Here is a 14883-nt window from a genome sequence, read left to right on the forward strand (position 1 = left end):
GTAGAATGGGGTTGCACTTCCCCTTCCCCACCTCCTACTTAGACTGTGAGCCTCTTGTGGGACGGGGACCGTGTCCAACCTGATTATCCAGTAAGCGCTTAACAAAGACCGCAATTAATCATTATTATTCAAATCATTGAAACAGGAGTTACAGTAAGTGATAAGTAGTAAGTGACACGGTGATGAAAATAAAGCATGTCAAAGTGACCTCAGTGCTGACCTAAAGTAGATACTATAAGGCATAATACAAGCAGCACGGTCTAGTGGCTACGGCACAGGCCTGGGAGTGAAAAGGTCATGGGTTCAAATCCCGGCTCCGCCACTTATCAGCTGTGTGACCTTGGGCAAGTCACTTCACTTCTCCGGGCCTCAGTTCCCTCATCTGTAAAATGGGATTAAGACTGTGAGCCCTTTGTGGGACAGGGACTGGGTCCAACCCGATTATCTTGTATCTACCCCAGTGCTTAGAACAGTGCCTGGCACATAGTAAGTGTTTAATAAATGCCATAATTATTATTACTATTATTATACAGAATTCATCTCCAAATAAAGTGAACAGGCACTTACTATATACTAAGTTAAGCACTCAGTGGGAAGAGCCCGGGCTTGAGAGTCAGAGATCATGGGTTCGAATCCCGGCTCTGCCACTTGTCAGCTGTATGACCTTGGGCAAGTCACTTCACTTCTCTGGGCCTCAGCGACCTCATCTGGAAAATGGGGATGAAGGCTGTGAGCCCCATGTGGGACACCTGATATCTGATTACCTTATATCTACCTCAGTGCTTGGCACATAGTACATTCATTCATTCATTCAGTCGTATTTATTGAGCGCTTACTGTGTGCAGAGCACTGTACTAAGCGCTTGGGAAGTACAAGTTGGAAACATATAGAGACGGTCCCTACCCAACAGCGGGCTCACCTTAGAACAGTGCTTGGCACATAGTAAGCGCTTAACAAATACCAGCATTATTATTATTATTATTACTTACTACGCTTACTTTGTTAAGAGCTGCTCTCTAAGTGCTGGGGCAAATATAAGTAATCAGGTCTAACACATTCCCTGTCCTACACGTGGCTCACAATCTAATCCCCATTTTGCAGTGGAGGAAACTGAGACGCTGAGAAGATAAGTGACATGCCCTAGATCACCCAGCAGACAAATGGCAGGGTCAGGATTAGAACCCAGGTCCTCTGACTCTCAAGCCCATGCAGAAAAGTTGTCTCTTTATCTTTCCAATCCTTTAATTTGCCACCTTCTTTTTTTGAGTGACATAGTAACTCTCCCCCTCCTCCCCCTCTCCATCCCCCCACCTTACCTCCTTCCCGTTCCCACAGCACCTGTATATATGTATATATGTTTGTATGTATTTATTACTCTATTTATTTATTTTATTTGTACATATTTATTTTATTTTGTTAGCATGTTTTGTTTCATTCTCTGTCTCCCCCTTCTAGACTGTGAGCCCACTGTTGGATAGGACCGTCTCTATCAACTTGTACGTCCCAAGTGCTTAGTACAGTGCTCTGCACACAGTAAGCACTCAATCATCATCATCATCATCATCATCAATCGTATTTATAGAGCGCTTACTATGTGCAGAGCACTGTACTAAGCGCTTGGGAAGTACAAATTGGCAACATATAGAGACAGTCCCTACCCAACAGTGGGCTCACAGTCTAAAAGACTGATATCTGATTACCTTATATCTACCTCAGTGCTTGGCACATAGTACATTCATTCATTCATTCAATCGTATTTATTGAGCGCTTACTGTGTGCAGAACACTGTACTAAGCACTTGGGAAGTACAAATTGGCAACATATAGAGACAGTCTAGAAATACGATTGAATGAATGAATGAATGAATGAAATGCAGCTATTTTGATTTTCTATGAGAGAAAAACTCAAATATGCCAAGTATCCAGATTGACTTTGATCTCGAGAATTGTGGATAATTGAATGTATACTACAGTGTAACAGTGTAACAGTAACTTTCCCCTCCTCTTTTCCCCTCCTCTTTTCCCTCTTTTCCCTCTTTTCCCTAGACTACTGAAACATTCTAATCAAATATAGGGAGATGGAGCCATTATTTTCGTTGATCTTAATCATGTAATCAACAGTTACATTAATTAGAGGTTGAGTGAAGGAGCCCCTACCTGTACTTGGCAATTACCCAAGATCTACAGAATGCAAAATCAGAGGATATTACCACAGCCAAGTTAGGACATGTCATTTTGCTATACTCCAGTGCAGGAGAGGAACCAAGGGAAGAGACTGATTAAAATAAAGCCAATTTAAAGTTACCTTGGGAAGAGATTCTCTGAGATAGAATATATGTGAAAATCATGACTCCATCGATATTTTTTTTTTTCAAATAAAATACTCCAGTGTATTTTAAGATGCAGACAGGCACTACTCTGCAGAATTATGTAACTGAGGAAGCCTGGCTTGTTGGATTCCCAGCAGTGCATTTCAAAAGGACAGGCAGACCCAGGTATTCAATTACTCCCATTTTGCTTCCTGCATTGCCCATGGTGAGAAAAACAGAAAGAAGCACAGAGGGAAGGGGAACTGCTTTTTTAAATTCTCTTCTCGCCGAAAGCAGTTCACGGTACACAGGAACAATGTGGAGGAAGTAGCAGAGAATGGTGGATACAGGAGTAAGGTCAGGGAAAGAAAATCCGGCCAAAAGAAATCCACTGAGGAAAAACTTCTGTTTGAAAAACAAAAAGAGACTGACATTTATTCCGATGCCAAAAAGTCCTTGGAAAATATTTTGATTTAACTGCTGTTAGGCTCCAAGCCCATTTCAGATGAATTATTCCCGATATTCTTCTTAAAGTCATGAATCTTTAGATAGCTCCACTCCCTAAAACGCTCCTCTCTTCAGTCAATCAGAGGTATTTACTGAGCTCTTACTGTATGCAGAGCAACGGTTACCAAATACTTGGGAGAATACAATATGCTGCCGGCCCTCATGTGACTTTCACTCAAGTTGGACATTAAAATAAATTCCAGATAGTTGAAGCCATAAATTAGAAGGATATAGTATAGTGGCTAGAGCACGGGCCTGGGAACCAGAATAATAATAATAATGGCATTTATTAAGCACTTACTATGTGCAAAGCACTGTTCTAAGCGCTGGGGAGGTTACAAGGTGATAGGTTGTCCCACGGGGGGCTCACAGTCTTAATCCCCATTTTACAGATGAGGGAACTGAGGCCCAGAGAAGTTCAGTGACTTGCCCAAAGTCACGCAGCTGACAATTGGCAGAGCCGCGATTTGAACCCATGACCTCCGACTCTAAAGCCCGGGCTCTTTCCACTGAGCCACGCTGCTTCTCTAAGCAGCAGAAGGACCTGTGTTCTAATTCTGACTCTGCCATTTGCCTGTTCTGTAATTTTAGACTGTGAACCCGCTGTTGGGTAGGGACCGTCTCTATATGTTGCCGACTTGGACTTCCCAAGCGCTTAGTACAGTGCTCTGCACGCAGTAAGCCCTCAATCATCATCAATCGTATTTATTGAGCGCTTACTGTGTGCAGAGCACTGTACTAAGCGCTTGGGAAGTACAAATTGGCAACATATAGAGACAGTCCCTACCCAACAGTGGGCTCACAGTCTAAAAGGGGGAGACAAAACCAAACATACTTGGGCAAGTCAATTAACTTCTCTGGGCCTGTTACTTCATCTATAAAATGGGGATTAAGACTGTGAGCCCTTTGTGGGACAGGGACTGTGTCCAACCCCACAATATTAATTCTTATCATTATTATTATCATTATTTGTGCATAAAGGATGGGGGGGCTGGGGTGGGCTGAATATCAAAGTGCTTAAGTGGTATAGACCCAATTGTATAGAGGATGCAGAAGGGAGGGAGAACGATGGGGGGTCGGGGGAGAGATGAGAGGTTAGTCAAAGAAGCCTTCCTGGAGGAGACATGATTTTAGTAAGGATTTGACGATGGGGAGATAGGAAGGGGAAGGGAGCGCTAGGCCAAAGGGTGGATATGAGTAAGGAGTTGGCTGTGAAAGAGAGACAAGACCAAGGCACAGGGATACGCTATGGAGACACAATCCCTGCCCATCACACACTACTATATTCCCCGGATTTCCCAAGAAACGCAGTAACAAAATAATGACATTCCCTGGATTTCCCAAGAAATGCAGTAACAAAATAATGACATTACTGTACACTGGTTAGCTTGCCTGGACAGACAACAAGACAAAACATGCGGACAGGTGTCAAGTCATCGGAATAAATAGAAATAAAGCTAGATGCACATCTAGACTATGAGCCCATTGTTGGGTAGGGACCGTCTCTATATGTTGCCAACTTGTACTTCCCAAGAGCTTCGTACAGTGCTGTGCACACAGTAAGCGCTCAATAAATATGATTAAATGAATGAATCATTAAGAAAATAAATAGAATAGGCCTCCTGGAGCTAATGTTCCTGGAGCCACTGTTCTTAAATCCGCCTGAAAGCCCACCTCCATTGGAATAGCTGAGAACTTCTGGATGTTTTCCGCCAACAGAATCAAAACCTCACCCGTAAGTTCGAGCAACAGCTCGCACTCGTCTATGTTACTAGCAGGCATTTTCACTTAAGATATAATGTATGTTTATCTTTGTTTATGGGACGTTTTAAACTTTTAGATTTTATTTTTGGCTTCGCACCTCAGATTATTCGTACTGGCCGACGGCTGTTTCTTTCGAACTAGTTCTGTATGGTTTTGAGTCGCTGCTGGAATTCTCGCTCTTGGTTATCTCTGTGCTTCATTTAAAGCCATTTTTAAAGGGCAGTTCACCTTTTGCTCTCCCCCTCGTCCCCCTCTCCATCCCCCATCTTACCTCCTTCCCTTCCCCACAGCACCTGTATATATGTATATATGTTTGTACATATTTATTACTCTATTTATTTATTTATTTTACTTGTACATATCTATTCTATTTATTTTATTTTGTTAGTATGTTTGGTTTTGTTCTCTGTCTCCCCCTTTTAGACCGTAAGCCCACTGTTGGGTAGGGACCGTCTCTATATGTTGCCAATTTGTACTTCCCAAGCGCTTAGTACAGTGCTCTGCACACAGTAAGCGCTCAATAAATACAATTGATGATGATGATGATGATCGGTGATCTGAGAATCGACTGAAACTGAAAATTCCAAATGCTCTCAAATTATTTTTAAGACGTCTGTCCCTGTGATTCAGCTAAACTGTTTATCACTGCAGAAGCCATTAAATTAAGATGGTTTTAATTCTTTTCCAGTTATATGCACGATTGCTTTGGTTACGGGATACTGGCATATATGCATGGCCCTTCTAAACTGTGAGCCCGTTGTTGGGTAGGGACCGTCTTTATATCTTGCCGATTTGTACTTCCCAAGCGCTCAGTACAGTGCTCTGCACACAGTAAGCGCTTAATAAATACGATTGAATGAATGAATGAAAACCGCCCTTCTCGTAGGCTCAGTTGTCTCCGCCACTTTCCAGTCCACAACCTCGTGACAGAATTACTCAGTCACAGGTGTCAAAATTGTCAGAACAAATAGAATTATTCAGTCACGGGTGTCAAAATCGTCAGAACAAATAGAATTATTCAATTTGTTCTGACGATTTTGACACCTGTCTACATGTTTTGTTTTGTTGTCTGTCTCCCCCTTCTAAACCGTGAGCCCGTTGTTAGGTAGGGACCGTCTCTATATGCAGCCGACTTGGACTTCCCAAGCGCTTAGTCCAGTGCTCTGCACACAGTAAGCGCTCAATAAATACGATTGAATGAATGAATGCATCATTCAGAATCATTCAGAGAAGCAGCGTGGCTCAATGGAAAGAGCCCGGGCTTTGGAGTCAGAGGTCATGGGTTCAAATTCCGGCTCCGCCACTTGTCTGCTGTGTGACCTTGGGCAAGTCACTTCACTTCTCTGTGCCTCAGTTCCCTCCTCTGTAAAATGGGGATGAAGACTGTGAGCCCCATGTGGGACAACCTGATCACCTTGTATCTTCCTCAGTGCGTAGAACAGTGCTTGGCACATAGTAAGCGCTTAGCAAATGCCACCATTATTATTATTATATAGAGGCTTTAAGCAAGGAGCAACAAATAAATATTTTAAGGGTCCCGAGAAGCAACAGCTTCAACCATGCAGTAAAGGATCTATGCTCTTTAGGCACCTGAAATTCATTCCACCCTCAACCCCACAGCCCTCATCTACATGTCATATCTATTCTATTTATTTTATTTTTTTAGTATGTTTGGTTTTGTTCTCTGTCTCCCCCTTTTAGACTGTGAGCCCACTGTTGGGTAGGGACTGTCTCTATATGTTGCCAATTTGTACTTCCCAAGCGCTTAGTACAGTGCTCTGCACATAGTAAGCGCTCAATAAATACGATTGATGATGATGATGATGATGATGATGATGATGATGTCTCCCCCTTCTAGACTGTGAGCCCGTTATTGAGTAGGGACCATCTCTATATGTTCCCGACTTGTACTTCCCATGCGCTTAATACAGTGCTCTGCACACAGTAAGCGCTCAATAAATACAATTGAATGAATGAATGAAGGAGGTAGGGCAGGGGGCTGGGGAGGAGGAGAGGAAAAAAGGGGCTCAGTCTGGGAAGGCTCACTATGTGCGAGGCACTGTACTGAGCATTGGGGGAGCGTACAAGCAAATTGGGTTGGGCTTAATCCCTGTCCCATGTGGGGCTCACAATTCCAATCCCCATTTTACAGATGATGATGATGATGATGGCATTTGTTAAGCGCTTACTATGTGCCAAGCACTGTTCTAAGCACTGGGGCCGAAACAAGGTGATCAGGTTGTCCCACGTGGGGCTCACAGTCTTAATCCCCATTTTACGGATGAGGTCACTGAGGTACAGGGCAGAGAAGTGACTTGCCCAAGATCATACAGCAGATAAGTGGCAGAGCCGGGATTAGAAGCCACAACCTCTGACTCTTAAGCCCGTGTTCTTTCCACTAATCAATCAATCAATCAATCAATCGTATTTATTGAGCGCTTACTGTGTGCAGAGCACTGTACTAAGAAAAGTACACTGGAAAGAGCCCGGGCTTTGGAGTCAGGGGTCATGGGTTCAAATGCCGGCTCTGCCAATTGTCAGCTGTGTGACTTTGGGCAAGTCACTTCACTTCTCTGGGCCTCAGTTACCTCATCTGTCAAATGGGGATGAAGACTGTGAGCCCCCCCGTGGGACAACCTGATCACCTTGTAACCTCCCCAGCGCTTAGAACAGTGCTTTGCACATAGTAAGCGCTTAATAAATGCCATTATTATTATTATTATTATTACTAAGCACTTGGGAAGTACAAGTTGGCAACATATAGAGACAGTCCCTACCCAACAGTGGGCTCACAGTCTAAAAGGGGGAGACAGAGAACAAAACCAAACATACCAACAAAATAAAATAAATAGAATAGATATGTACAAGTAAAATAAATAAATAAATAGAGTAATAAATATGTACAAACATATATACATATATACAGGTGCTGTGGGGAAGGGAAGGAGGTAAGATGGGGGGGATGGAGAGGGGGACGAGGGGGAGAGGAAGGAAGGGGCCATGCTGTTTTTCTCTCTTTCTCTCCCTCTCTTCACATTTCATATTTAGCATTTCTGCTGATAATAACAAAATGCCGGCTCTCGATCGGTGCTGTTGAGTGACTGACTGGCTATTTGTTTCATTTCTCCATATATATCTATCTCCGGTCCCCTCTTTCCCCTTTCATTTATAGTTTGTGAGCCTCGCTAGGGACAGAGACAGTGTCTAATTCCCACTTGTGTAGTCTCTCCCAGCGCTTAGCACAGTGCTCTGCCCACAGTAAGCAGCATGGCCAAATGGAAAGAGTCCAGATCTTAGAGTCATCATCATCATCATCATCATCATCAATTGTATTTATTGAGCGCTTACTTTGTGCAGAGCACTGTACTAAGCGCTTGGGAAGTACAAATTGGCAACACATAGAGACAGTCCCTACCCAACAGTGGGCTCACAGTCTAAAAGGGGGAGACAGAGAACAAAACCAAACATACTAACAAAATAAAATAAATAGAATAGATATGTACAAGTAAAATAAATAAATAAATAAATAAATAAATAAATAGAGTAATAAATCTGTACAAACATATATACATATATACAGGTGCTGTGGGGAAGGGAAGGAGGTAAGATGGGGGGATGGAGAGGGGGACGAGGGGGAGAGGAAGGAAGGGGCTCAGTCTGGAGTCAGAGGGTCTGGGTCCTAATCCCGGCTCTTCCGCTTCTCCGCCGTGTGATCCTTGGGAAAGTCACTTGACTTCTCTGTGCCTCAGTTTTCTCATCTGCAAAATTGGGATTCAATTCCCGTTCTCCCTCCTACTTAGACTGTGAGTCCCATGGGGGATTTGTTGATCTTGTATCTACCCCATTGCTTAGTTCAGTATGTGGCACATAATAAGCGCGTAACAAAAATAAAAAGAGAAATACTATCACAACTACTACTAATACCACACTTACTATGGCTATTATCAGCCTAGTGGCAAGAGCCTGGGCTTTGGACTCAGAGGTCATGGGTTCAAATCCCGGCTCCGCCAGTTGTCAGCTCTGTGGCTTTGGGCAAGTCACTTCACTTCTCTGTGCCTCAGTGACCTCCTCTGTAAAATGGGGATGAAGACTGTGAGCTCCCCGAGGGACAACCTGATCACCTTGGAACCTCTCCAGTGCTTAGAACAGTGCTTTGCACATAGTAAGAGCTTAATAAATGCCATCATGATTATTATTATTATCATTCTCTGTGCCTCAGTTACCTCATCTGTAAAATGGGGATTAAGACTGTGAGCCCCATGTGGGACAACCTGATCACCTTGTATCCCCTGCAGCGCTTAGAAGAGTGCTTTGCACATAGTAAGCGCTTAATAAATGCCATTATTATTATTATAGTCTCTGTGCCTCAGTTACCTCATCTATCAAATGGGATCTACTTGTTTTGTTTTGTCTTCTGTCTCCCCCTTCTAGGCTCACAGCTCCTGCTGATTTGTACTTCCCAAGCGCTTAGTACAGTGCTCTGCACACAGTAAGCACTCAATAAATACGATTGAATGAATATAGCTATAATTCTGTTTATTCTGATGGGACTGACACCTGTCTACTTGTTTCGTTTTGTCTTCTGTCTCCCCCTTCTAGGCTCACAGCTGTTGCTGATTTGTACTTCCCAAGCGCTTAGTCCAGTGCTCTGCACACAGTAAGCACTCAGTAGATATGATTGAGTGCTTAGTACAGTGCTCTGCACCCAATAAGCGCTCAATAAATACGATTGAATGAATATAGCTATAATTCTGTTTATTCTGATGGGATTGACACCTGTCTACTTGTTTCATTTTGTCTTCCGTCTCCCCCTTCTAGGCTCACAGCTGTTGCTGATTTGTACTTCCCAAGCGCTTAGTCCAGTGCTCTGCACACAGTAAGCGCTCAATAAATACGATTGAATGAATGAATGAATGAATGATTGAGAGTGCGAGCCCCACATGGGACAAACTGCTTACCTTGTATCTGCCCCAGGGCTTAGAAAAGTGCTTGGCACATAATAAGCGCTTAACAAATAACATTATGTGAGCTCCCCTTTTAGACTGTGAGCCCACTGTTGGGTAGGGACTGTCTCTATATGTTGCCAACTTGTACTTCCCAAGCGCTTAGTACAGTGCTCTGCACACAGTAAGCGCTCAATAAATACGATTGATGATGATTACTACCACCACCACTACTACTACTACTATAACAAGGCGGGTGGGTTCACTGATTTACCCAAAAAGAATCTCTTTGACACTGAGCCATCCTGCCTCTCTTGCTTTCCAAAGCTATTTCCCGTCACTGGATTTCCTGGATTTCCATATCTTCAATGATCTCCTTCATGGGACTGGTTGATTGACTGATTGATTGGCACCCCAGGAAGAAATCCGTTCCTCAGAATCAGCCCTCCTTGTGTGACCGACCAACCTAAAGATATTCCTCATGCTGGACGGGTGGGCCAGTAGGTAACCTTGGGCAAATCTCTTCTCTTCTCTGGGCCTCAGTTCCTCAACTGTGAAATGGGGATTAAGATGGGGAGCCCCATGTGGGACAGGAACCGTGTCCAATCTTATTATTTTTTGTCTACCCCAGTGCTTAGAACAGTGCCTGGCACGTAGTGAGTGTTTCACTAATGCCGTAAAAAAGAAAAAAGCCACTAGTGAGGGTAGAAACGAGTTGTTCGTGCCCATCCAACCCACACTCAGGAGAGGGAAAAGAGCCCGGGGCGGCAGAGATTAGAATATAAGGAAGCGAATGCGAGGGAGAAGCCGAGTGGCCTAGTGGATAGAGCATAGACCTGATTTCTAATCCCGTCTCTGCCGCTTGTCTGCTGTGTGTCCTTGGGTAAGTCATTTCACTTCTCTGTGCCTCAGTTACCTCATCTGTTAAAAGGGGATTAGGACTGTGAGCCCCATGGGGGATATTGACAGAGACCAACCTGCTTAGCTAGTATCTACCCCAGCACTTAGTATGGTGCCTGGCTTACAGTAAGCGCCTAACAGATAGCATAAAAATAAATAAATCAATAAGAGTCCACACAAGGCCAGACACCCCCGTCCTCATTATTTTTTTATATGGTATTTGTTAAGGGTTTACTATGTGCCAGTCACTGCAGAAGCTACAATCCAATTATTCATTCATTCAATTGTATTTATCGAGCGTTTACTGTGTACAGAGCGCTGTACTAAGCACTTGGGAGAATACAATATATTAATAAGCAGACACATTCCCTGCCCACAACGAGCTTACATCCTACGACACAGTCCGCATCCCACATGGGGCTCCCAGTCTTAATCCCCATTTTACAGATGAGGGAACTGAGACACAGAGAAGTAGCGTGGCTCAGTGGAAAGAGCAGCGGCTTTGGAGTCAGAGGTCATGGGTTCACATCCCAGCTCCGCCAACTATCAGCTGTGTGACTTTGGGCAAGTCACTTAACTTCTCTGGGCCTCAGTTACCTCATCTGTAAAATGGGGATTAAAACTTTGAGCCCCTCTTGGGACAACCTGATCACCGTGTAACCTCCCCAGCGCTTAGAACAGTGCTTTGCACATAGTAAGCGTTTAAAAAAAAGTGACTTGCCCAAGATCATACCGTCAGACAAGTGGCAGAGCCAGGATTAGAATCCAGGTCCCAGGTCTGTGCTCTATCCACTTAGACCATGCTGCTTCTCTGTTTTACCCTGGTGCCAGCGAGCGCCACAGCCAGAATAATAATAACAATAACAATAATAATAATGATGGTATTTGTGAAGCGCTTACTATGTGCCAAGCACTGTTCTAAGCACTGGGGTAATAACAATAATAATGATGGCATTTATTAAGCACTTACTATGTGCAAAGCACCGTTCAAAATGCTGGGGAGATTACAAGGTTATCAGGATGTCCCATGTGGGGCTCACAGTTTTAGTCCCCATTTTACAGAAGAGGTACAGAGGCCCATCCTCTCCCTCTCCATCCCCTCGCCTTACCTCCTTCCCTTCCCCACAGCACCTGTATATATGTATATATGTTTGTACAGATTTATTACTCTATTTATTTATTTATTTTACTTGTACATATCTATTCTATTTATTTTTTTTTGTTAATATGTTTGGTTTTGTTCTCTGTCTCCCCCTTCTAGACTGTGAGCCCACTGTTGGGTAGGGACCGTCTCTAGATGTTGCCGACTTGTACTTCCCAAGCGCTTAGTACAGTGTTCTGCACACAGTAAGTGCTCAATAAATATGACTGATTGATTGATTGATTGAAGTGGCTTGCCCAAAGTCACACAGCTGACAGGTGGCAGAGCCGGGACTCGAACCCACGGCCCCTGACTCCCAAACCCGGGCTCTTTCCGCTGAGCCACACTGCTTCTCATCAGACCCCAGTCAGAATCAGACCCAATCCAGCCCAGCCCTAGTCCGAGTACCGGGAAGATCCGGGCTGGGATCAATCAATCAATCAATCAATCAATCAATCGTATTTATTGAGCGCTTACTGTGTGCAGAGCACTGTACTAAGCGCTTGGGAAGTACAAGTTAGCAACATATAGAAACAGTCCCTACCCAACAGTGGGCTCACAGTCTAAAAGGGGGAGACAGAGAACAAAACCAAACATACTACCAAAATAAAATAAATAGAATAGATATGTGCAAGTAAAATAAATAAATAAACAGAGTAATCAATCAATCAATCAATCGTATTTATTGAGCGCTTACTGTGTGCAGAGCACTGTACTAAGCGCTTGGGAAGTACAAGTTGGCAACACGTAGAGACAGTCCCTACCCAACAGTGGGCTCACAGGCTAAAAGGGGGAGACAGAGAACAAAACCAAACATACTAACAAAATCAAATAGAATCAAATAGAATAAATAGAATAAATCAATATATCAAATAGAATAAAATAGAATAGGATCAGACTTCCCTGGCTAGGGTAGGCCCAGAGCCAGGGTTCATCCGGTAGCCCTCTGGTCTTGTTGGAGGGACCAGACTGGGAATTAATTGCTTTCTTTGCCCGGGGCCTCCGGTTCTTAGAGAGAAGACGGGGCAAGATCAAGGTGTCTGGAGTGGTCCCTTTGGGTCTACCCCAAACAGCACCTGCACCCCTAAGGGTCAGGATACCCCTAAATAATAATCACCTTATTTCTTAAGCGCCTACTATGCTCCAGTCACTGTACTAAGCCCTGGAGTAGCTACAAACAAATCAGCTTGGACACGGTCCCTGTTCCACTTTGAATTTTATTTATTTATATTGATGTCTGTTTACTTGTATTGATGTATGTTGCCAACTTGTACTTCCCAAGCTCTTAGTACAGTGCTCTGCACACAGTAAGCGCTCAATAAATACGATTGAATTGAATGAATGAATGTCTGTCTCCCCTCCTCTAGACTGTGAGCTCGTTGTGGGCAGGGATCGTCTCTCTCTAGTGCTGTATTGTACTTCCCCAAGCGCTTAGTACAGTGCTCGGCACACGGTAAGCGCTCCATAAACACGAGTGAATGAATAAATGAACGAATTCATTCAATTGTATTTATTGAGCCCTTACTGTGTGCCGAGCACTGTACTAAGCGCTTGGGAAGTACAAGTTGGCAACATGTAGAGACGGTCCCTACCCAACAGCGGGCTCACAGTCTAGAAGGGGGAGACAGACAACAAAACAAAACATATTAAAATAAAATAAATAGAATAAATATGTACAAGTAAAATAGAGTAATAAATACATACAAACATATATACATATATATACAGAATGAATGGGGCTCACAGTCTTAATCTTCATTTTACAGATGAGGGAACTAAGGCACTGAGAAGGAAAGTGACATGCCCAAGGTCACAGAGCAGACAAATGGAAGAACCGGGATTAGAACCCAGGTCCTGCTGAATCCCAGGCCCGGGCTCTATCCACTAGGCCACACTGCTTCTCCTAGATCTGGCACAAACCTGCCCCGGGGGCAGGGAAGCTTAGGGATGTAAGAAAAATGGCCTAGTTATTATTATGGCATTTACTGAACGCTTACTATTTCATTCATTCATTCATTCAACCGTATTTATTGAGCGCTTACTGTGTGCAGAGCACTGGACTAAGCGCTTGGGAAGTACAAGTCGGCAACATATAGAGACGGTCCCGACCCAACAACGGGCTCACAGCCTAGAAGGGGGAGACAGTCAAACAATGTTGTAAGCATTGGCGTATATACAAAATAATTAAGGTAGGACATAATCCCTGTCCCTCTTGGGGCTCACAGGCTATGTAGGAGGGAGAAAGGGCATTCATTCATTCATTCATTCATTCATTCATTCATTCATTCATTCATTCATTCGTTCATTCATTCAATCGTATTTATTGAGCGCTTACTGTGTGCTGAGCACTGTACTAAGCACTTGGGAAGTACAAGTTGGCAACATCTAGAGACGGTCCCTACCCAACAGCGGGCTCACAGTCTAGAGGGGGGAGACAGAGAACAAAACAAAACATATTAACAAAATAAAATAAGTAGAATAAATATGTACAAGTAAAATAAATAAATAGAGTAATAAGTACATACAAACATATATACATATGTACAGGTGCTGTGGGGAAGGGAAGGAGGTAAGGTGGGGGGATGAGGAGGGGGAGAGGAAGGAGGAGAGGAATCTCCATTTTACAGATGAGGAAACTGAGGCACAGAGAAGTGAAGTGACTTGCCCAAGGACACATGGCAGATAAGTGACAGAGCTGGGACTAGAACCCAGGTCCTCTGATTCCCAGGCCTGTGTTCTTTCCACCAGGCCATGCTTGATTCCCCTCCTTGGCAGACTTCTGCCTAAATGTGGTTTTCCAATCGAATGGATCCAACACATCCATCAATTGTATTAATTGAGCACTTACTGTGTGCAGAGCACTGTACTAAGCGCTTGGGAAGTACAAGTTGGCAACATAGAGAGACAGTCCCTACCCAACAGTGGGAAACCCAGAGGTCTCTTCCCTAGCAAAGTAGCCACGTCTGCTCACCTGCTTAAGCTTGTCATCGTGATGGGACATTTTTCCTGTTGGCCTGCTGGTTCAATTTCGGGAATGAGGAGGACTACCTTGGGCAAGACTCGTAACACTGGTGATTTTTGCTTTTTATTTGTATTAAAGGATGGAAGGTCAGTATGATTATCTGCCTTCTACTTCGGCCAATCAGATAGCTGCTCCTCGTTAAAGTAAAGCTACGTGCTGAACAGCCAGAGTCAGGGAGGTGAGGAGGGCGTGTAAACACTGCTGAGGAAAATTCAATTTCACTCAGTTCCACAGTTTCTTCTCCCTTGAACTCAATCCAATTTTTTCTCAAATTAGAGAGCAGTTTTCTTTTGGAGAG

The 14883-nt window shown here is 43.8% G+C and overlaps 1 protein-coding gene across 1 annotated transcript in view; it reads right to left on the reverse strand.

Moving 5' to 3' along the window:
• LOC119927311 (uricase-like) overlaps positions 1-14627 on the reverse strand; it is a 64808-nt gene extending 50181 nt beyond the window's left edge. Inside the window, exon 1 of the mRNA XM_038745906.1 lies at positions 14535-14627. Coding sequence (XP_038601834.1) covers positions 14535-14564 — 30 coding nt within the window. The 5' untranslated portion in view covers positions 14565-14627. The remainder of the gene's footprint in view (positions 1-14534) is intronic.
• Between the last annotated feature and the right edge of the window lie 256 nt (positions 14628-14883).

The sequence above is a fragment of the Tachyglossus aculeatus genome, chromosome 4, assembly GCF_015852505.1.
Source record: "Tachyglossus aculeatus isolate mTacAcu1 chromosome 4, mTacAcu1.pri, whole genome shotgun sequence".
NCBI classification, from domain to species: Eukaryota; Metazoa; Chordata; class Mammalia; order Monotremata; family Tachyglossidae; genus Tachyglossus; species Tachyglossus aculeatus.